The 25,000-nt window shown below is 38.6% G+C and overlaps 1 protein-coding gene across 1 annotated transcript in view; it reads right to left on the bottom strand.

The window, feature by feature from the left end:
* The window catches only part of LOC135206198 (glycine receptor subunit alpha-3-like), a 103,564-nt gene that overhangs the window by 20,677 nt on the left and 57,887 nt on the right, over positions 1–25,000 (bottom strand). The window contains exons 2-4 of the mRNA XM_064237530.1: positions 17,879–17,964; positions 6,882–6,943; positions 1,644–1,746 (exon numbers count right to left, since the gene is read on the bottom strand). Of these exons, the coding sequence (XP_064093600.1) occupies positions 1,644–1,746; positions 6,882–6,943; positions 17,879–17,964 (251 nt within the window). The remainder of the gene's footprint in view (positions 1–1,643; positions 1,747–6,881; positions 6,944–17,878; positions 17,965–25,000) is intronic.

Here is a 25,000-nt window from a genome sequence, read left to right as displayed (position 1 = left end):
CCAACAGTTAGCTTACGCATGACCGATGCAAAGCTTGCAAATCTGGAAAATGGCAAACGCGCCCAGAGGCATCAAGTTTCGAAACACGTAGGTAAATGAAGTTTGTGTACTTTCAGAATTCTCCCTCTGAGAATAAGAATCGGAGGACTGTATAAACAAATGCCCTCGTGTAGTCTAGACTCGGAAATAGAGGAAAAGAGGCATGAGTCAACCCCTCGATGAAAGCAATAGGCCTTCTCCCTAGAGAATAAAAAGTTGACAAAGTAAAAGAAGCAGAGACAGATTTCAAAAGCCTGAAGTACTCATGACATAATCAGTAAAATGACCATACATTCAGTAAAATGAACAAATGTATATGATCATTTTTATTAAACAGAATTATTTTATCATACAATCCCTTTTTATAATGCGAATTTATGCCTCCTAGTCCTACTCTTATCTCCCATTCGCTGTCAACAATAAATTCAAATGTATAGATTGGAGACTTTATAGAAAACGTATGGGATGGGAGATGGATTTTTCTCTAATTCTATTTACCATTTCAAGCGTAGGGGAAGAGAGTATTACATTAAAAGATCTCTGCCCTATTCTGCATAGGGAAGCTCGGATTTGAGGAGATTAAGGATTTCAGGAGATTAAGGATTTAGGAGATTAAAGTAGCGTCTTGAATAAAAAAAAATATTGGAAATAGTAAGACTGCGATGTTTCCTTGCTGGTAAATGAAGAAAAGTGGTGATTTAAGTTACGACCGAGGGTTCCAAGGTATGATGTCAATGATCCTTCATTCCTAAAAGGACTTTGTGTGTCATTTGACTAGCTGAGATATCATGGACGCGTGCTTCTATGCCTTATCATAAAATTGCTTTTGTTATTATCGTTAGTAGTAGTTGTAGTAGTTGTAGAGTAGCGACAGTAGCAGTGCAACAATACAAGTCGTTAAGGAAGATATAGATTTTGCAGTTATGAGAATCAGGCGGATGACTCTTCTGCAATAGCATAGTATAGTACGTAAGCCCATCGGTTTTTTCACAACGAACGGAAGTAAAAGAATATAAAGTAAAAGTAATAGCGGTTGGCTATTATTGTTACCGAGAACCATCTTAATATTTTTTTATGTGCACATCATTCACTCATTTCCAGTGTCGTTTTATAATAAATTGCTTATTTTTCATAGATGAAATACGGTAAATAATGTGAATTTTTGACCATCCTTTTGTTAATAACTTTTAGGTTTTATTACAGTACTGCCAGTTCCTCGTTGCACGAGTTGTTTTCGCGCTTCGGCTACCAATCCGGTGGTCCGAAGTTCGATTTTCGGTTCGATCAGCGCGGAATCAGAGGAATTTATTTCTGGTGATAGAAATTCATCTCTCTATATAATGTGGTTCGGATCCTACAGTAAGCTGTAGGTCCTGTTGCTAGGTGTCCAATTGGTTCTTAGCCACGTAAAAATATCTAATCCTTCGGCCAGCCCTAGGAGAGCTGTTAATCAGCTCAGTGGTCTGGTAAAACTAGGATATACTTTTTTTTACAACACTACCTGATCATCCGATCACCTACTCTTTCATCTAATTAGCATTTTAGAATATGCCATTAATCATTTGATAGTTTTAAAAGGTTTCCAACCATTATCCGGTACTTACCAGTCAGGGGAATGGAATTTCCCAGTAAGGCAACGGCGCTGACCGTGAACTCGAGACCTGGGTTATCCCATTCTTGGTGTAGATCTCCGGAGAGCTCGAGTACCTGTCGGTTGAGAGAATAGTCTATATTAGCGGAAACAATAACATTTCTAAAACAAGGAACTCAGCGCAGTAGAAACAAATGTTAGCATTTCTTATAAACAAGGAACTGGGCGTTAGTGGAAACAGTTAGCATTTCTATAACAAGGAGCTCAGCAGAGTGGAAGCAAAAGTTAGCATTTCTATAACAAGGAACTCGGCACAGTAGAACAGATGGAAGAAAAAGTTAGCAAAAATTTCTATAACAAGGAATCTCAAAAACCGCAGAATGGGAGACAAAAAGTTAGCATTTCTATAAAACAAAAGGAAACTCAGGCAGAGTGGAAAAGACAAAAGTTAGCATTTCTGTATAAAAAGGAAACTCAGCAGAGGGGAAAGAAAAGTTAGATTTCATAACAAGGGAACTCAGCAGAGTTGGAAACAAAAATTAGCATTTTCCTAACAAGGAATCAAGCGAGTAGAAAAACAAAAGTTAGGGCATTTCCATAACAAGGAAACTCACAGGTGGAAACAAAAGAAAGTTAGCATTTCCTATAAAAGGAACTCAGGCAGAGTGGAAACAAAATTAGCATTGTATAACAAGGAACTCAGCAGAGGTGGGAAAACAAAAAATTGCATTTCCATAACAAGAGGAACTCAAGCTGAGTGGAGTACAAAAGGTTAGCATTTCCAAAAATAAACAGGAACTTCAGCAGGTTTGTAAAACAAAAGTTAGCATTTCCAATAACAAGGAAAACTCAAGCAGAGTGGAAAACAAAAAGTAGCAAAATTTCTATAACAAGAAACTTCAGCAGAGTTTGGAAACCAAAAGTAGCATTTCTAATAAAAGGAACTCAGCAGAGTGGAGGACAAAAAGGTTCGCTTTCTATAACAAGGAACTCAGCAGATGGAAACAAAAGTTAGCATTTTCTAGAACAAGAACTCAGCAGAGTGGAAACAAAAATTAGCATTTCTCTTACAAAGGAAATCAAAGCGGAGTTGGAAAACAATTAGCATTTCTCTGGAACAAGGAACTTTTCAGGCAGAGTGGAGACAAAAAATTGGTTTTCCATTTCTATGGACAAAGGAATCAGCAGAGTGGAGACCAAAAGTTAGCATTCCTTACAAGGAACTCAGCAGGCAGAGTGGAGGACGAAAGTTAGCATTCCATAAACAAGGAACCTAGCACAGAGTGAGACAAAAGTGAGATTTGTATACAAGGAACTCAGCAGAGTGGAAAAAAAAGTTAGCATTTCCATAACAAGCGAAAAAAACTCAGCAGAGTGGAGACCAAAAGTTTAGATTTCCATAACAAGGAACCAGCAGAGTGGAGACAAAAGTTAGCATTTCTATAACAGGAACTCAGCAGAGTGGAGGAAAAAATTTAGCATTTCTATACCAGGAACTCAGCCAGAGTGGAGACAAAAGTTAGGCATTTCTATACAAGAACTCAGCAGAGTGGAGACAAAAGTTCCGCATTCATAACAAGGAACGCAGCAGCAGTGGAGGGACAAAAGTTAGCATTCATAAACAAGGAAACTCAGCAGAGTGGAGACAAAAAGGTAGCATTTCCATAACAAGGTAAACTCAGCAGGATGGAGACAAAAAAGTTAGCTTTCCATAAGGAACTCAGCAGAGTGGAAGCAAAGTTAGCATTCTATAACAAGGAACTCAGCAGAGTGGAGACAAAGTTAGCCATTTCCATAACAAGGAAGCTCAGCAGAGTGCGACAAAATTTAGCATTTCCATAACAAGGAATCTCAGCAGAGTGGAAACAAAAAGTTAGCATTCTATAACAAGGGAATCGCAGAGTGGAGACAAAAGTTAGCATTCCTATAACAAGGAACTCAGCAGAGTGGAGACAAAAGTTAGCATTTCCATAACAAGGAACTCAGCAGAGTGGAGACAAAAGTTAGCATTTCTATAACAAGGAACTCAGCAGAGTGGAGACAAAAGTTAGCATCTCTATAACAAGGAACTCAGAAGAGTGGAGACAAAAGTTAGCATTTCTATAACAAGGAACTCAGCTGAGTGGAGACAAAAGTTAACATTTCTATGACAAGGAACTCAGCAGAGTGGAGACAAAAGTTAGCATTCCTATAACAAGGAACTCAGCAGAGGGAGTCCCAAGTTAGCTTTCCCTGAACAGGAACTCAGCAAGTGGAGACAAAAGTTAGCATTTGTATAACAAGGAACTCAGCAGAGTGGAAACAAAAGTTAGCATTTCCATAACAAGGAACTCAGCAGAGTGGAGACAAAAGTTAGCATTTCCATAACAAGGAACTCAGCAGAGTGGAGACAAAAGTTAGCATTTCTATAACAAGGAACTCAGCAGAGTGGAGACAAAAGTTAGCATTTCTATAACAAGGAACTCAGCAGAGTGGAGACAAAAGTTAGCATTTCTATAACAAGGAACTCAGCAGAGTGGAGACAAAAGTTAGCATTTCTATAACAAGGAACTCAGCAGAGTAGAAACAAAAGTTAGCATTTCTATAACAAGGAACTCAGCAGAGTGGAGAACCAAAGTTACATTTCCATAACATAGTACCTCACATGGAGACAAAAGTTAGCATTTCCATGACAGGAACTCGGCAGAGTGGAAACAAAAGTTAGCATTTCTATAACAAGGAACTCGGCAGAGTAGAAACAAAAGTTAGCATTTCTATAACAAGGAACTCAGCAGAGTGGAGACAAAAGTTAGCATTTCTATAACAAGGAACTCAGCTGAGTGGAGACAAAAGTTAACATTTCTATGACAAGGATCTCAGGAAAACAGAACAAGATAAGATAATGGTGGAAAAAATAAGGGTCAAAGTTTGAGCGACCTTCCTCCACCAAAAATCCCTGTTCCATTTTCGTGTGAATCTTACTTGTTCATTTGAAATTATTTAACAAAACCGGTTTCCATGATGATCACTCCATTAGAAAGTATCGCGTGATAATATGTGGCCTGAATTTGATTTCAAATGTTATAACACAAACTTAAGAGTCTGGGACCTCTGAAGCAATATTTTTACCCTGTTTATTCAATTGCTTGTTAAACGTCATGATGTTCTGATGGTCTTCTGTTTATATATATATATATATATATATATATATATATATATATATATATATATATAGTATATATGCTACCAACATACTTTTAAAATGTACCGAGGTTGGAACCTTGGTAACATATACATATACATATATGTATATAGTATATATATATATATATATATATAAATATATATATATATATATATATAATATTATATATATATATTATCCATAACTTATTATTGTTGATCCTACATGCTGTGCAGTTACAGTGGTATGAGAGAGAGAGAGAGAGAGAGACTAAATTTTGCAAAATATCCGAAGATAAGATTAGTCAATAGTTAAACTTGTGCCGATAGGAATATAGAACATACATACCAGATCCAAAATATACCAGAATTTCACATCACAGAAAATTCTTTAAAAAAAATATATAAAAAATTGAAAAATAAAAAGCAACATAATATTGCGAAGAAATTCAGTCTGTGTCCTGGAAAGCGAACTCGCTCAGAGGAAACGGACAAGGAGAGGAATTGCCACGTAATTCACGAAAATGATTTCCTAAGAATCTGGTGAGAACCTAATTAATGAATTCATCGTGAGGAGAAAAAAAAAGATTAATTAACTCTAATTATGACCGAGTTTTACGTCAAGCTCTCGGAAGTTTTTTTAAACGCCAGTAAGATTAACTCTCATCTCTCAACTCGGAATTAAATGATACGACATCAAGACCCGTTTTATTCTTCCTCGAGTACGTATCTATCTTACATATAGAAATAAATAGAATCTGAAATGTATGTGTATAATCAATATATATATATATATATATATATATATATATATATATATATATATATATATATATATATATTTACACATACATATTTATTGAACTATTTATTGTATACATATGTATATGTAATTATGTGAATATATTTGTGGTTGTACGCACCGCAATTATATTTGTATGAATACATCTACATAAGTATGTATTTAATATATAACACATTATATGTATAATATATATATATGTATGTATGTATTATCCTGTTTGGGATCAAGTGTTCATTTAATATATATGTATATATATATATATATATATATATATTATATATATATATATATATATATATATGACCGTTTGCAGGGAATATGTGGCTGTTCATAGACTGGCAAATGTGCTGATATCATGACGAAGAAGTTAAATGTTTAATAGAGAATAAAGGTGGATAAAAATGTTTAGTATTTTGTCATTTCTCAGCATTTGCCCATCTCAGCAGATCCTATGAGGCTGCAAATTCGAGGTCATTAGTAACAAGACTAGTTCCAGTTCTATCTGTGAGTATTTTTAATTGAAAACGCGGTTAATACCGGCTTCAGGAGACAAGGTTCATGTGGCATTTATAGAGCATTATCTCCCACCTAGGGACCCATGAACCTGTCTGCGGTAAATTCTATTGTATCCCAAACTACTGATACTTTTTAGGGGGCTAATGTACGCGTTTTACGCTTGCTACTACTGCTCACGGGCTGTTCTATGAGCAAGAGCCCGTGCTGGCATAAGGCCAGCTTAATCAAAAACAACATATTACTGCTGCAGCAACTCTCATTACACAGACTGCCATGACATTATATGATGGCAGATGACCCTGAGATGTAAAATTTAAAAAAAATATCTCCTTCCACAAGAGATTAATAACCTATTTGGCTCTTGGGTATGGACCATTAGAGCGCAAAATCCAGGTAGAATCGAATGCTCTCACCATGGCAACATTTAATTTGTATTCATTGATCTCTGTAAAACGCCGGAGCATATAATGAATTTGATAGAGCGAACCGTTCTTTGTCTTAGATATTTAGATGCTGGTGTTATTAAATACATATTAGTCCAGATCCTTTCAAAGCCCTTAATAAGATACTGCTTTTGTAATGAAATCGCTCGTCTAGAAATATCACAGCGAAAATCACGCATCGGATTACTGGGTTCGTCCCAACGACGTAAACAGTGCCTGATAAAGTTGCTCAGCAGTAAACCGTCAGAAAGGCTTATCTAAAGAGAGAGAGAGAGAGAGAGTGTGTGTGTATGTGTGTGTGTGTGTGTGTAATCATTTGACCTACCTGTCTCTTATCATCAATGACCAGGGAGTGCAGCACCAGGGAGACATTCACCATCGTTGGACCTGGAAATAAAAATGTTGGATTTAGCCGACGTGATCATACTCGTCCTATTCTACAGATGAAAATGTACATTGACCAAAAAATCTAGAAGGAAATATTTGCAAAAGGAGAAAAATAACATTTCACTCAGCTGTATGCTGTAACGCCATTTTGCCTTACCTATCATTCATATATATTAAAATAAAAGATTAATAGTGTGGGAATAGAGAATGTATACCGTTTTCTATATAGCAAGCACCCTGCTTCTTGCAGGGGTAATGCAGCTAAATCACACTTATTGCTTCTTTTGCGTGGATGCGTGTATGTGTGTGTGTGTCTGTTTGTTTTCGTGTGTATTCTCATTTTGAGAGGACAACCCACTGAAGTAGTTTTAGAAAGTATTTAGCTATGACGAGGAAATAGAGAATGTATGCCATTTTCTATATAGCAAGCACCCTTAAAATAGTTTTACTTCTTGCAGGGGTAATGCACCTAAATCACACTTACTACTGCCATTGCGTGGATGCGCGCGCGCGTGTGTGTGTGTTTTCGTGTGTATTCTCATTTTGAGAGGACACCCCACTGAAATGGTTTTCGAAAGTATTTAGCTATGACGAGGAACCCAAGACAGCAGCATTTCAGAAAAAACTATCTGGTCAGAAAACTATAAGGTGTCTGGAAGCTCATTCAACCTGCCGTTTTCTTTTTCAAATGCCCACGCGAAACTTTTCCTCTCTTTCTAATATACTTCCCCATGAGGATGAAAAAGCTCTTAGAGCTCTAAAAAGTGAAAAAAAAAAATTCTCAGTCAGAGCTCTAAACAGTTTTCCTTTCTTTCTGATATATTTCCCCATGAGGATGAAAAAGCTCTTGGAGCTCTAAAAAGTGAAAAAGCTCTCAGTCAGAGCTCTAAAAAGTGAAAACACTCTCAGTCAGAGCTCTAAAAAATTAAAATCTCTCAGTCAGAGTTCTAGAAAATGAAACAGCTCTCAGTTAAAGCTCTGAAAAATGAAACAACTCTCCGTCAGAGCTCTATAAAGTGAAAAAGCTCTCAATCAGAGCTGTAAAAAATGAGAAAGCTCTCAGTCAGAGCTCTAAAAAGTGAAGAAGCTCTCAGTCAGAGCTCTAAAAAATAAACAGCTCTCAGTAAGAGCTCTATAAAATGAAACTGCTCTCAGTCAGAGCTCTAAAAAATTAAGTAGTTCTCAGTCGCTGTAAAAAAATGAAACTACTCTCAGTCAGAGCTCTAAAAAATGAAGAAGCTCTCAGTCAGAGCTCTAAAATATGGAATGTCTCAAGGTAAGGAACAGATTATATAACGTATATGAAAATGATGACCTAATACAAGGGATTCGATTCTACTTAATAGAAATGTAATTTGGGATGCTTGGCTTGCACACTAAGATATGCCAAGATGTGATTTCAGTACGTAAACGCGAGAGCCCGCGTGTAAGTCAAGTAGTCTGCAGTTTTGGCCCCCCTACTCCCCCGGGTAGTGCATTATATATATAGTCTTTTGTTCATCTTTTTTTTTTTCATCCACAAGGAGCTAGTACTAGGCTAAATACGGAGGCCATTTACCCCTTAACAAGTAAATTACCGACCAGAGGGGCGCGGTAGTAGTCTTCAGTGGTAAAGCCTAGGAAAACAATCGATGTGGATATGGGTTACTACATTAACCTTGCAGTCTCAATCCTATGTACTATATGTGCCCAAGTTGTCGTATTTTGATTTATTGCTCTTTACAGCAGACCAAGAAACGTTGCTAGGAACCTTAATGTTGTATTAACCTTTCCTCAGCAGGTATAGGCTTCCTCATTACTGTATCTGTCTTTGTTATATTGGGAGACATAAGGAATAAAAGGTCTCCGAAGACATCATCAGTCATTTTAAGATAATTTCTATAATCTTCCGGGTTATTTTCCTTTAATTCTTTCAATAGAGTCATATGATAAAACCTCTATTTCTTAGCCATGGTTTCACCCATACTATACGATTTTTCTTGCTTATTTCATGCTCGTATTCGTCTTGCAGGAGTGCTATTATCATTATTGCACTTATCTTTCTTTTACTTGGTGCCATGAAAAACACTCACTATATCAGGACACCACAGAACTGAAAGGAACCGGCCACTGCATATTAACCCTGCCCTCTCAAGTCACCAGCGTGTATGGGCAATACCCAAGGTGGAAGAAGAGTTCTTCTTCCACCTTGGACAATACCCAAGCGGACTGGAGCGCGCCCTAACCGCGGCAGGACAAACCCGATGCCAGTTGGGTGTGTATGGCCAGCTTAAAACAGAAGAAAAGGCTCCCTCCTTGCTTTTTAATAGGAAGTTTTTCTTTATATTTTTGCGCCGCTGACATTATCACAGAATTCGTTTAGTCCACTTGTGGAAACTTCGTTAGGACCAGCGTAACATAATTTTGCCCCAAACTCGACTTGTATTCGGGCAAAAGCAACCAGTTTAAAAGAAACCATAGCCTAAGTACGATCAGATTAAACTCAAGCTGCGGATTCGTGTAAGTGTAGCAATAACATTAAGAACGCAAAGTCCAAGATCTTGAGAATCCTGTCCCGAGAAATTCCCGATTTTCTGCCGGCAAAAGCGTCGCACAATCAGCGTCGGCAAAATTCTTCGGGGGAAAATGTGCCGCTACATTCGAGGGAAAATCAGAAGATAAGAGTCTGATTATTCTTCGGGAAGATATTAAAGGATATTGCAGAGGAGCGTCACTTTCGAGGGAGGATATAATCTCTCGGTGTCTGCCTCAAGTTCATGAGAATCCCGACGATTAATTCTCTCTTTTTCCACTCTCTCTCTTTCTCTCTTTTTTCCCAGACGTATGGTATGGTTGGCGTTGATCTCTCTCTCTCTCTCTCACACACACACACATACATATGTATATATATATATATATACTATATATATATATATATATATATATATATAATATATATATATATATTCATTACTCTCTCTCTCTCTCTCTCTCTCTCTCTCTCTCTCTCTCTCTCTCTCTCTCACACATCACACACACACACACACACGTACACACACATATTATATATATATATATATATATATATATATATATATATATATATATATATATATATATATTCATGACTCTCTCTCTCTCTCCTCTCTCTTCTCTCCTCTCTCTCTCTCTCTCTCTCTCTCTCTCTCACACATATTCATTAGGATAATTTCACTATCTGTGACCGAACGGGTTACTCTTTTTCATGGTTCTGACGTTTTTGGTTAATCAGCAGCCATTGCAGATAACAGCTATGTCGCCTTCTTATAAGTCTTCAGCGTAAACTTATTCGAAAATGCATCGAGTAACCGAGCGAAAGTAAATGCAAAGGTTTAGCCAGTAAAACTAGAAAATTTGGAAAAAAAACTCAATTTTAGATGCTGGAATTTTATGTAATAATATGACGTCTTTATTTACAGTCATCCCAGTTTCAAATCATTTACGTAAATAGGGTTAAGTTCGTTGAAAAACGAGACTCATTCTTCACAGACATACTTTTATGACATTCATTTTTCTCGACTCAGAAAAAAATACAAGTCTTCATAAAAGGCCGCCTCTATATTTGGATGTGCCGCCTGCCCATTTATCCTTTATATACGTTTAGATCTTAGGGAAACAGTTCTGGCCACTCCCAAAATAGATTCTTTTATTCCATCTGGCTCCCACATGTTTAATTGCATCTCACCTGTCAGTACCTTCCCACGAATTATAGAGGAGCTTTAACGTTGACTATGAGATGTACGCTCTCCTTAATTGTCGCATACATAGGCATCGTCAGCCCCCAGCTTTCATCTTGTCTCAATATTCTGCAATGTGCCTTATACCCCGTAGGGTTGGTAGTGCCGTCAGTGCACCTCACGGGTTGCACTGTAGGCATTACTGAAGGTTCCTTGCAGCCCTTCGGCCTCTAGCTGCAACCCCTTCCGTTTATTTTACCTCCCCTCCATTCATACGATCTCTCTAACATGTTCCTATCCATACTCTCCTATCAGTTATTTTCCATATAAGCAGAGGTTTTCCTCCTGCTACACCTTTCAAACCTACCTACCTCTCAGATTTCCCCTTCCAGCGCCTAATGACCTCATAGGTCCCAGGGCTTCTACATTCCATGTCCCTGACTCTACGTACTATATTCCATTCCTAGAGTCCATGTCCCTCATGTTATTGGTCAGCCGCATTTACATAATTTTCCTTCTAGAGCTTCCGGCTGATGACCTAACTTGCTCCTGGACCGCCAAGTCCTCCGACTTTCTCTCACTTAGTATTCGGTCGTTGTCATTGTCATTCCCGAGATAACAGATAGCCCGATTCAGCTTCAGCTTCAACTCTTCCCTTCCTATAAGGATGAGGGGTCCTGCAAAATTCTCATTTCGCCGACTATTTAAATATTTTTTCTCTCTCATTTCAATTCCATCATATACCATACAAGTATTAAAGCTGAGCCTCTCCAGGCGGATTGAACAATGCGCGCGTGCAACGGGTTTAAGGGTAAGAAAATATACTGTTTTTCATGCAAACGAAAGCCACCTTTCCTCTCTTTCGTACCCCAACTAAAATGCAAAAACAAACGGAAAGAGAAAACGCGGCGTGAAAGAACAAAGTCAGGGAGGAAGACAGACACCCAGACAGATGCATACAGACAGAATGGCAGATGCAATTAGCAAAAACGAGAAACCTGGAGAACACAGACACATCACCGCATGTCAGACGCAAGCAAAAAAGAAAAAAAAGTAAAAAAAAAATACTGATAAAAAAACAACCCTGGTATGTTTAGACTTGCATGATGGAAATGAGGCTTTGCATTTGGATATGAGACAAAAAATACACCCATTTATCATTTCAAAATTATGAGAGGCCTCGAACATTTATTCATACAATGTATTTCATATTTTCAAGATTGTGTTCCAGAATATTTATGAGCACATGAAAAGCAACCAAGGGAGGTTCGATAACAAGAGGCACACACACACGAGAGAGAGAGAGAGAGAGAGAGAGAGAGAGAGAGAAATTGCTGGCTCTGCATCATGATCAGTTACTGCTGCAGAATGTGGTTTGCGGTGGGAGGTTGAAACCAACATTCTTTGGAAGCTTGCATTTCAAGTCAAATGGCCCTTGTGTGCTGTGCTTGTTCCATTTGAATAGTTTTCGTCTACTGAAGTAATGATGATAATAATATACTATCTTGCTGTTCCTTCACTTGAAGTAAAGGCAAGAAAACGAGGGAAGAAATTGTCGAACGCCAGAACGTGGGAGAGGGACACCGTGACGGAAGAAAAATATCGACGTCTCCTTTCCCTGTGGTCTTTATCCCTCTCTTTCATAATCTACTATCGCCAAGATACGGAAGATTAAGTCAGACATCCGTTTATACCCCACCGTCGCCTCTTCTTCGATGCAGAACCAGGTCATGGTTGTTTGGTCAGACCATAAACTTTTCTTCATAGACAATAAATTGTACCCTATATGGAGTCACGTAGCCACTGGAAGGGCTGTAGATAAGGCAAAAGTGGACCATCTGTACAACTTATAGGTAGGGATAAAGCCACTAGAGACTGTTTATCATAAAAAGGCTAGCTGGAAGGAAAGGAAAATGTATAAACAAAAATTAAAATAAAGTTTTTCACACCAAATAAACAAAATTATTTATTCACAAACAAAAATAAAAACAAAGTTTTCCATACACACACACACACACACACACACACACAATCAGCGTTTTCACAATTTGAAATCCCACGGCGTAAATTCCAGAAGAAAGTCGAGGCGTACATTTTTTTTTTTTTTTCATTTCCGCCTTGAATGCGCTCTGGTTATCAAAAAAGTCTGGCCAACTTTTCGATTATGGATGGTTCGAGGTTGGAATCGATATCCTTTTCCAATAGCAGCTATGGCATTTCTCATTCCTTTCCACAACCGTAAGCATTATCTCTTACATTCAGTTTGTTTGTTTGTTTATGCTTGCATGGTGTTTTTACGTTGCATGGAACGAGTGGTTATTCAGCAACGGGACCAACGGTTTACGTGACTTCCGAACCACGTCGAGAGTGAACTTCTATCACCGGAAATACACATCTCTAACTCCTCAGTGGAATGCCCGAGAATCGAACTCGTTGCCACCGAGGTGGCAGACCAGGACCATAGCGATCACGCCACATGAGGTTCGGAAGCCACGTAATTATTGGTGATAGATGTGCACTCTCGACGTGGTTCGGAAGTCACGTAAAGCCGTTGGTCCCGTTGCTGAATAACCACTGGTTCCATGCAACGTATAAACACCATACAAATAAACAAACAGTGCGGGTATGGGAGGGTAGGAAGTGGTAGGATGAGGAAAGACCAAACTGAGTGAAGGAAAGACCAAAAGAATCATAGTTGCAAATGCATTATTCTTTTCTTTGCATAAAGTTGTATATGAACATAAACTTCATATTAATATGTATGAGTAGCTGTGAGTCGGTGTCTTGACTCATGCTTGTAAAGTATATTCTGGAAGACGGATCGGTTCCAAGAGAATAGTTGATAGGAATAGTTAGGGTAAGGAAATGGAGACTAGGTTGAATAAGAGGAAAAATAGTGGTTAGTGCATCGAGATGATTTGGTTCCGTTAGGAGAAAGGAGAACAATAAGTTGGCGAAAAGAGTATATGACTCAGAGGTGTTAAAAGGGAGGGGGGCGGGACAGGAAGACACAGAACTCACTTGATTGATGGAGCGATACAGTATTAAAAGGACAGTGAGCATCGTGTTCTTTTTTCTCAACAACGACATCAATACTATCCATAATAATAACAATAACTGAACCTTCGGGTAGAGACAGAGAAAAAAAGTTCGGACCTAGGTTCAATAGAGCCCAAACTGGGCCATATTCACAAAATATCTGACAAGAAATTGTTGAATTTTGCTGGGCAGGATTGTATGAATTTTTCATTTTGTGATTTGATCTTGTGTAGAGAGGACAGTTTGGTCTTTGGTTTGGAGATCTTGTTTCCCTTCGCTGGCATAGAATACACCAATTCTTGACACTAAAAATTACAGATCGGATGAAGATAGTAGTGATAGCAGCGATAAAATTCATAACGTTGGAGACGAACAACGAAACCTTCACACGTGTGTTGGCAGACATGAAAAAATCAAAATGAAAAGTAATACTCTTTCCTGGATTTCACAAATAAAATCCCAGCCCTTTCACGAGCAGCTGAAGATTTCTTCAGAGGAAAAGGAAGGAAAGATTCCCATTTTATCTCAGATCTTTCTCAGACCTTTACAACCCACCAAGGACCAAGCAGGAGGCTCTCAGCTCCTTGCAGGAAATTCAAATGATGATTTAAATATTCTTGTTAAATGTCACCGTTAATTTCTGTGCTTCTGCCTCGTGCCCAAGACCACCCAGTGGGCAATAAGAAGGCCGTCCTCGCCCCTCTCAGCAACGCCCCTGAGTGGGAGCCCCATTTTTTGGGTCGCTGTTGGAACCGTCAAGATGATCTCGTAAAGAACCTTTCTCTCCCAAATGGAGAGGCTTTTGTGAGCCGAGTTTTAAAAGAAAGAGAAAGGAACTTTTCAGCCTTTCTTTCCGTACAAAGCTTTCTTTCCGAAAGCTTTGTAGGTTGGTTGTATTGTCAGTTGAAATTAGTCAATGAATGTTGATTGCATAGAGCTAAAAAGTTTGATTTTTAAGTTAACGCTCAAGGTCAGTATTAATACACAATAGAAAATTTTATCATTCATTATTCTTCTCTTTGCATAAAGTTGTATATGAACATAAATTTCATATTTATATGTAGAAACGTGGAACGGATTTTTCAAAGACATGGTACACTGGGACACACTGGACTTTATGTGGTAAACAATAAGGAATATCCGGTTTTTTCATCTATTTTCAAATACTTATTGATTGTCAAAACAGAGCTACCAAATAATACTACTGTGAAATTCAAACAATAAGAAAGTAATTTTCAAAACATGAACACTGGCGGATTTATCTTCTCTGTAATACGATATTATTTCTAATTAATATTCAGTGGCCGATAGTGAGGACGAATTCCTTCCTAGAAGGTCATGATCAATAAACACCTTGCTCCTACTCTCTCTCTCTCTCTCTCTCTCTCTCTCTCTCTCTCTCTCTCTCAGAAACAAATACACACACACACACCTGCAATGACATACGCACACATTTGCCTTTGAGGCCAGCCCTTTGGGCAAAAATACTTCCAGAAAAGTAGAGGTCTGTTCCAGACTTCATGCAGCTGGTCTTGGCAGTTTGAGACCTGTCGCAGACGAGGACCAGACATTACGCGAATAAAGTACGAAAATAGTTGGTGGTAAGCTTTGCGTCCGGGGGGAGATGACGGTAACACCCCTCACACCACCCCACCACACCCCACCCCCTTCCGTACTTTGTACTCTCAAATAGGAAGAATTTATTTCTACTCTCAAATAGGAGGAATTCATTACCAAATGTGTGCTTGCAGTGACGCATATGCTGCTCAACACTTTTCCTTAAAAAAAAAAAAAAAAAAAAAAAAAAAAAAAAAAAAAGTGATTTTTTACGCCCAGTTCAGACTTATTCCGGTTTGAATGGAAAAAAAACCATTGTTGTTTTAAAATCGTAGAGATTATATATATATATATATATATTTATATATATATATATATATATATATATATAATATATATATATTGTGTGGTCTTTAAAATATCCCAATGAGGTATAGATAAATAAACATTTACCCATTAAAACGTAAGCTGAGAAAAATTAACTTGTCTTATTTCCTTTTTCATATTACAATTTTCCATTTTCACGCGGCAAACAGCAGAAATCTTGTGACAAGATAATATCTTCTTTTTATTATTTACGGCAGTTTGAATTCCATTAGAAATTAAATCTCTTCGATTTTACCCTTTTTTTTAAATTGACCTTTAGAATTCTATTATAAACTCATTGTTGATATAATTTCCATTTTCATTCATTCTCATCATAGCGCCGAATGATCCTATGGGTCCCAGTGCTTGGTTTTACGCCTAAATCAAGTATTCCATTCCATTCTTCCTACCAGTGGAGCAAAAAAAAGAAAAAAAGAATCAGCAGTCTCTCATCGAACTTTTCTGCTCTACGTTGCTGCTTGATTAAAAAGTTTCAGGTCGACTTTTTTTTTCCCCTCTCACTTTTGTGTATCTCGTGTTTGTGTGTTTCTTTCGTATAAACCGTAGGAATATCGTAAAAAATTAATATCATTACGCAGATACATTATTTTGATGCTACTTCGTATCTTAGTCTGCGAAGAATATTGTTTTCTTCTTCTTCTTCTTCTTCTTCTTCTTCTTCTTCTTCTTCTGCGAGAATCGTTTGCTTTAGAGCGCGCCTCTTTCTTTAGCCCATTTTAAGTGGTAAATATTGTGCAGTATAGCCAAATCTTTATGGCAAATAAGATTGGACATTTTATATATAATTCTGCTATTTTTATCAGCAGCATCCTTTTGTAATTCATACGTATTTTGCATATCTAGGTCCTTGAGAAGACCAGAATAATTCTCACAGATACAGTACTGATTCAGATTTGAATACAATACCGTTCAACAAATAAAATTCAACACTATTAACCAATCCAGGCTGAGGACTTCGGATACGATAACTTCCTTCCTTGGAAATCGTTGCATATGAAATACTGAGCAAACTAGCAGCGGTAGCATTCGTAACAGTAGCAGTAATAGCATGAGACAGGAGGCTTTAAGACGGCGTGGTTGGGCTGTTGAGTATCGATCTTCGTCCCACGAATACCGCTTGGTATCTTCGCAGATCGGACTCAAAAAGGGGAACCCGAAAACTGTGTTGAAATGGGTGGCTGGCATCATTGATTTAAACATTAAAAAAAAAATTAAATGAAGAGAAATCGTTGCATGGAGATGAAGAGGAATTATTCATTTACAATTAGATGAATAGAAATCGTTGCATGGAGATAAAGCGTAGTATTCATTTGCAATTAAATGAAGAGAAATTGTTGCATGGAGATAAAGAGGTATTATTCATTTGCCGTCGTTCCTCACTGGACGAGTCGGTTGCATTACTCGCCTACCGATCTGGTAGCCAGTGTTCGCTTCCAACTGCCGCCTTCGCGGAATCAGAGGAATGTATTTATGGTGATTAGAACTTCATTTCCCGATACAATATGGTTCGGATCCCACAATAAGCTGTAGGTCCCATTGCTAAGAAACCATTTGGTTCCTAGTAATGTAAATGAAAATTCCTTCGGGCTAGCTCTAGGAGAGCTGTTAATCAGCTCAGTGATCTGGTTAATCATTTCCCGATATAATGTGGTTCGGATCCCACAATAAGCTATAGGTCCCATTGCTTAGAAACCAATTGGTTCCTAGCAACGTAAATGAGAATCTAATCCTTCGGGCCAGCCCTAGGAGAGATGTTAATCAACTCAGTGGTCTGGTTAAATTAAGATATACTTATTCATTTGCCGTTAAAAGCTCAGTAGAATTGGGAGTAGCAGTTGGGATCTGGTAACAATTTGATTTCCTGCATCTTTAGTCCTTGGAAGACAATGGTGTACTGAAACAAAGTTAACAAAACTTGAGTTTATTGAAATCCCACACTGCAGAATTCAATAAATAAGGACGCCGCGGTGCACTTCGTACTACGATAACGGCCTCTTTGATGTTTTGACAAGCAAACTTTTAGAAAAAGCAGAGACGTTGCAAAACAAGATCTCTCTCTCTCTCTCTCTCTCTCTCTCTCTCTCTCTCTCTCTCTCGATCTCAATCTCTCTCTCTCTCTCTCTCTCTCTCAACATGCTGAATAAGAGCAGATGGCAGCGCTTTCAAGAATCTACCTTTCAGAGCTACTCGGTATTCATGAGACACAAATGACATATTTCCATACATACATATATAACTAAAATCATGCTTAACTAACCATGGTTCTGTGGGCGCAGAGTGCCATCGTTCTCCTTCAGATTTATAATTTCTTCCATGCGGATTTTGATAGCTGATGCCCCCATCCTGGAAATACAACGTCAAAGCTATTATCAGATTTATCATTTCTTCCATGTGGATTTTAATAGCTGATGCCCCCATCCTGGAAATACAATGTCAAAGCTATTATCAGATTTATCATTTCTTCCATGTGGATTTTAATAGCTGATACCCCCATCCTGGAAATACAACGTCAAATCTTATTATCATTTCAAACTAGATCCTTGTGTCATTTGCAAGTTGAAACTGAAATTGAGAAAAAATGCATATATTCAGTATAACGTCTCTCAAACATTTTGCACCTATATGCATATAAATTTTAAGGAAAAGGGGTAGAATTTTTAATTAGGGGTTTTCCTCCCCTCTAAAGAATATAATGATAATAAAAACATTTGCAGCATTTCGTACATGTTTTACAAAAATATGTCTGATTATCAAGAAGAGCACCATCCTAATTCTGTATGAAAATCGCAAGGCGAGTTTGATAAAGAGTAATTATTATTATTATTATTATTATTATTATTATTATTATTATTATTATTATTATTATTATTCAGAAGATGAACCCTATTCATATGGAACAAGCCTACAAGGGATATTGACTTGAAACTCAAAGGTAACTGAAAGTAACGTGGAATATTGAAAGAAGAGTTCACATATAACGAAAAGACAAAATATATTAACAAATTAATAAATATGTTGATAAAAGTGTAAGCAGATTATTGAAATACAAGGACAATGGCGTTAGGGTAACGTTTCATTGCATTGTCGCTTGACCTTTTGAAATTTCAATTGCACGGCATCCTCAGGGAGGCTCTTCCACAGTACAACGGTGTGAGGAATGAAGGACCTCAGGAACTGAGAAGTTCGACAGCGAGGAACATTTACTCCATATTGGTGCTGCTGTTCAGCAAATCTAGTTCCTCTCGGCAGGAGAAGGGAATCGTTAATATGGAAGATTTGGCGCCCACCTCGGTGGTCGCGGGTTCGATTCTCGGCCATTCCATTGAGGGGTCAGATATGTGTATTTCTGGTGATAGAAGTTCACTCTCGACGTGGTTCGGAAGTCACGTAAAGCCGTTGGTCCCGTTGCTGAATAACCACTGGTTTTGTGCAATGTAAAAGCACCATACAAACAAACAAACAAACAATGATATGAAAGATCTGTATTAAAATACACGTTATGAAAAAGTGGCAAACAACAGACCATCCGTCGATGGTCCAAGTCATGTAGTAATTGGCCCGTAGTTACTGCATTCTGCAGATTTGCCATTCTTCGGACAAGCATTGTATTGCTAAGCTTGAGCTCATCCACAAAGATACTTCGTTGACTTTAAAGCTTATAGAATCTGCTAATCTTGGGAGACAACATACTTGAAACTTTTTTTTTTTTTTTTTTTACAAAGGGAAAACCAACCAGGATCTTCTCAAGCGCCTCAGTGGCGTGGTCAGTATGGTGTTGGCGTGCCACCTCTGTGGCCGCGAGTTCGATTCTCGGACATTCCACTGAGGGCTGAGAGATTTGTATTCCAGGTGACAGAAGTTCACTCTCGACGTGGTTTCGGAGTTCACGTAACGCCTTTGGTCCCGTTGTTGAATAACCACTGGTTCCATGCAGTGTAAAAACACCATACAAACAAACAATGATATGAAAGATCTGTATTAAAATACACGTTATGAATAAGTGGCAATCAACAGACCATCCGTCGATGGTCCAAGTCATATAGTAATTGGCCCGTAGTTACTGCAGTCTGCAGATTTGCCATTCTTCGGACAAGCATTGTATTGCTAAGCTTGAGCTCATCGACAATGATACTACATTTACCTTAAAGTCCATAGAACCTGCTAATCTTGGGAGACAACACACTTCAAACCTTTTTTTTGTTTAAAAACTTAAGGAAAAAACCATCAGGATCTTCTCCACCAAAGCTATCAAGATTATCAAGAATTTGTTAACACCCTTAGAGCGAAATGCAAATTTTGTAAGAATAGGTTCAGGATGAAAAGTATCAAGGAAAAGGACATCCTCGTTCCTTTGGGACTCAGCTGGTGCATGAAGTTAATATTGAAAAGCGGTGGGACATTTGTTGATTTTTATAACAAGTAACTATAATTCCGTGCCTGTCCTCTCGCCAGATGCAAATCCTAGCACCTCAGCGGTGTGGTTGGTATGGTATTAGCGTTCCACCTCGGTGGTCGCGGGTTCCATTCTCGGGCATTCCACTGAGGGCTGAGAGATTTGTATTTCTGGTGACAGAAGTTCACTCTCGACGTGGTTCGGAGGTCACGTAAAGCCGTTGGTCCCGTTGCTGAATAACCACTGGTTCCATGCAACGTAAAAACACCATACAACTACAACTACCACCAGATGCAAATCCAGATTTATCAAGCGAAGTATAAATGTGTGTATGCATATACACATGCATGAAAGAACTTATTTGCAAGGGCACATCATACGAATAATGAATGAGAGCTGCCGTTATATCGAAAGCGGAGGAATGAGGTGGCAGGCTTCTTCGTTTTCATTACTCACAAAGTTAATGACCCGTATTTACTCAAGGAGCCTCAGTTGGCGACCGTATTCTCTCTCTCTCTCTCTCTTTATGAGACATTACAGTGGGAAGCTTTGGCTGTCACTGCAAGGGTAGGATTTTTCTCTCTATGATCAACAACATTGTTTTTTTTTATCCGTCACGTAAAGGCTAAACAAGTCTCTGTTTTACAGCAACTACTCTTAATTAGCAGCTAAACTTTGAGAGTGAAGTTTTCTTGCGCGTTATTTCAGCTGATGGTTGATGTGTTTCTCATCATTTTTCAAGATATTTCAAAATTGCTTCTGCCAGTCACTCCTATAGGTTATCATGGAAGATTTGGATGGAGTCGCTTAAAGCAAAACGTTTTCTTTTAAGGTTTTGGCATTGCAATTTTCAAATTAAGTTTAAACGTGTCAGTATTATTTTCAATAAGTCATTCTAGATAAACAGGAGAGCGTCCACCTTAAAATTGTTTTCTGTTTTGAGATGACAAAGACGTTTGCTTTAAAAAAAAAACAAGTGAATAAAGCTAACAATGAAGCGCATTCAAGCGACGAAGTATGGTCTCTCATTTCATTGAAAAATGGACGATGGAAGATCCCACGCACACAAACAGTGACCGAGAGACGGGTAAATTGAGAGAGAGAGAGAGAGAAAAAAGGAATGGCTGGGGGAAGAGAGGGAGAGACAGAGAGACCTATATTGAATATAATTAGATAATAGGTCTTATGAAGCCGTATCCGGTATGCTGCACAGAGAGAGAGAGAGAGAGAGAGAAGCAGGGTTGTAGGATCGTTTCTCGTAAAAGGAAGCATATGGACGCGAGAGGACCCCAAGTGTGGCATGCAAAGGAAGAGGGGGTGCCATGATGAGGGTAGGGGGACTCTGGGGGTCGGGGGGAGAGAATAGGCATGGGCGAAAAGTAAACCATTCAGACGGAGAGGGCCAGAAAGAGTGGGAGGAGATCGTCCGATCCGTGGGAAAGCAAACTTCTGAAGAGGTCCTTCAGTTGCACCCCCCCATCAGGTTACTCTTGCGTTCACAGACGTGTGTGATTAACTTCGACAGATGAACAAAGGAAAGTGTTAATGGTGTTAATGGTTAGCTATATTTGACGAGTTATTCTAACTTATGAGAGCCCTTTCACCGTTTAAGGCGTCAGACATTAGTGATAGAAAGGATGGTGGGTACTTGTTTTTATTGTCTTCTAGTTAAATGCGAAACCATGTCTATCAAGCGATTTTCGATGCAGTATGTGTATTCATATGAGCATACACAGATATTAGCACACTGAAAAGCAAATTCTTACAAATAAATCATACAACATAGTATGACTGCTACCTTTATATTGGAAACAGCATCTTCTGTTCACTACTTAGAGACCCATCTCTATCTCTGTGTCCTTCATAAGACAATTCTATGGGAATACCTTAGAACAGTGGTTCTCAATCAGGTGGGAACTCTCCCCCACCTCCAGGGGGATTTTCAGAGTTTCATGGGGGCCGGGGGAAATGGTGTCCGCAGATTGGCAGGCTCAAATTGGCTCTAGAACCGCACAAAACGCATTGTGCATCGGTCTGCACTACTGAGAGGTCACGCTGAGCTTTCTCTGCGCTAGCTTGAGTGTTTGCGTTAGTGTTTCATACCATTTGGAATGCACCTTTTGAGGCAGACAATTATGGAAAGGGCGGGGAGGGATGACATTCTGACAAATGGTAGAAGGGTACATGAACCAAAAAAGGTTGAGAACCACTGTAGGATTCAGATCAAAATTTTGTAACCCTCCGAGCTTACTGAGCTTATATCAGTCCTTCCACAAAGTGCTTTTCTCTGATAATGTAGACACAAATGCACTCATGCAAGCAAGCAAGCAAGCACACACACACACACACACACACACCAAAGAATCAGGCAAGGCTAAGCTGTTCTTCCTTTAACTGGTGAACCCAAGACCAACCCAGTGTGTAATGCTTCACATTAGTTGTTTCATAAATCTAAACAAGTCTCGCAGTGTCTCCTCCACACCACCCAGCCAACACCTTCCCGATCTCCATTTCCTTCGTCCTTGAGTTGCCGAATTGGAGAAATTCCTGACTGGCTCTCTCAACGTGAGAAAGCCCCTCTGAACAGTATGCCCCGTAGAGGAGGTGTAGTGTCGCCACTGCATCTCACGCGGTGCACTTTACGCATTCCTTAAGGTTCTTTGCAGCATCCCTTCGGCCCCTATCTGCAACCCCCTTTCATTCCTTTTATTGTACCTCCATTCATATTCTTTTTCTTCCATCTTACTGTCCACCCTCTCGTAACAATTGATTCATTGTGCAATTGCGAGGTTTTCCTCCTGTTCCACCTTTCAAACCGTTTCACTATCAATTCCAGTTTCAGCGCTGAGTGGCCTTAGTTGTCCCAGTGCTTGGCATGTATTCCAAAAGTCTACAAATCAATAAATCAGAACAGTATGAATCGTCTTTTCATCAGTGCCAACCTTTTTGAAGCTTCTTGAACCATTTAAGTACGTTTTCTTCCATATAATATAATAAACCTTTTGAAAGGTTCTTGAACCATTTAAGCACTTCTTCTTTCATATAATATAATAATAAACCTTTTGAAAGGTTCTTGAGCCATTTAAGCACTTCTTCTTTCATATAATATAATAAACAAACCTTTTGAAAGGTTTCTTGAGCCATTTTAAGCACGTTTTCTTTCATATAATATAATAAATAAACCTTTTGAAAGGTTCTTGAACCATTTAAGCACGTCTTTTTCCATATAATATATATATATATATTATATATATATATTGTATAATAATATATATATATATATATATATATATATATATATATATATATATATATATATATATATATAACAGTTCGTCTTGAGTTTCTACCTATCTTAGCTGTTTCACATCAGTATCCACAATTTAGGTAATAGCTTTTGCTAACCCCATGATTATTTTCATTATGCATAACAGTAAAACCCCTTCATTGTTATCCTAATATTTTGCATAACGAATACGAACGTTTATCATAATGGTGTGCTCACACGGAAATACAAATCGTTCATAAAGGATATGGAATGCTTTAGAAACATCAGCTTCCGTTCTGCCCGCGTGCCAAGACCCCGGGCGACCGCCACAGATCCTTCTTCGCCGCCTCGAGCCCTTTCAGAATTTCTATGGGAGACGTCTCGTACACTACTTAGCACCGCGGCGTTTTATAAGAGAGGTAATTAGATCCTTTGTTGCTGGTGGTGTTGATGTAATGGGCGAGCGTGTGCTGGGACGCGTTCATTAGGCTCTTGTTTATGGCGTTTTGTAATTATTGAAATGAACGTTCATGCACGCCGGCCTGCGCCTGGGACAAGTTGTCGTGGGATAATGGTTTAGCTGACGCGCTTCAGCAGACGTTGTTTCTATTTTTACATTTATGTTTCTATTTGTTGAAAAGGCTGTTTCGTTGATTGTAGTGCACGGTTTGTTTGCCTGTCTATCAAACCCTCAGAAAAGTCAACACAGACAATATAATATAAATGGAAATAAAGTTCCTGCTTTTGAATATGGAAAGAGTGGTTGGTAGGAAAAAAGCGATAAAGAGATTAGAGAAGCTGCTGCTACCCAGTTTTTATAGGGTCTTTACAGATGTACATCTTATTGCACCTCTTACCATATTCATTATTTCTCCGTCTCAAAACGTGTCAACAAGCTTTTTTTTTTTTTTTCTTTTTTTTTGTGGGAGTTGGGTGGCGGCAAAAACATAACGATATTTAGCCATATACGATAAGTCAAGTTATCACTTTGAATTATTTAACACACACACACACACACACACACACACACACACACACACACACACACACACTCAAAGCCTGCTCTCCTTGGCGATAATGTCTCATTAACGGAAAAATTAGATTTCTGTTCATAAAAGATAGCGTTCTGGGTGAGCCATCTTTTATGCAATGGAATATAGGACTGGAATATAGTTCATGCCAAACGTCAAGTACTGGGACCTATGACGTCATTCAGCGCTGGAAAGGAAACTGAGAGTAGGTAGGTTTGAAAATTGTAACAGGAGGAAAACCTCGCAGTTGCACTGTGAAATAAGTGTTAGGAGAAGGCGAATAGCAAGATGGAAGAAATATAATATGAATGGAGGTATAGTAAAAGGAATGAAAGGGGTTGCAGTTAAGGCCCGAAGGGACGCTGCAAAGAACCTTTATTAATGCCTACAGTGCACCCTCATGAGATGCACATATGGCACTACCCCTGTATGGGGAACAGAGGTTATGGACCAGTTAGGTATGGCCATTAAAATGAATATTCAGTACCCCTTTCATGCTGCATTTCCAGATAACTAGAACAATGATTCATTTCGCTATGAAGCTTAGGGTTTCGCTAAATGCACATAATTCCCCCACCTTCTATGGCTGTGCATGATGCATGCTATCAGGCAGATATGTAATACCTCGTCTTTCAACTGGAGTATGGAGTTGATCGTTATCGCTAATCTCCCCTGCAATGTGTATTG

The sequence above is a fragment of the Macrobrachium nipponense genome, chromosome 29 (assembly GCF_015104395.2).
Source record: "Macrobrachium nipponense isolate FS-2020 chromosome 29, ASM1510439v2, whole genome shotgun sequence".
NCBI lineage: Eukaryota > Metazoa > Arthropoda > Malacostraca > Decapoda > Palaemonidae > Macrobrachium > Macrobrachium nipponense.
Note: the sequence above shows the minus strand (reverse complement) of the source record. Positions and strands in the feature narration are given on the sequence as shown.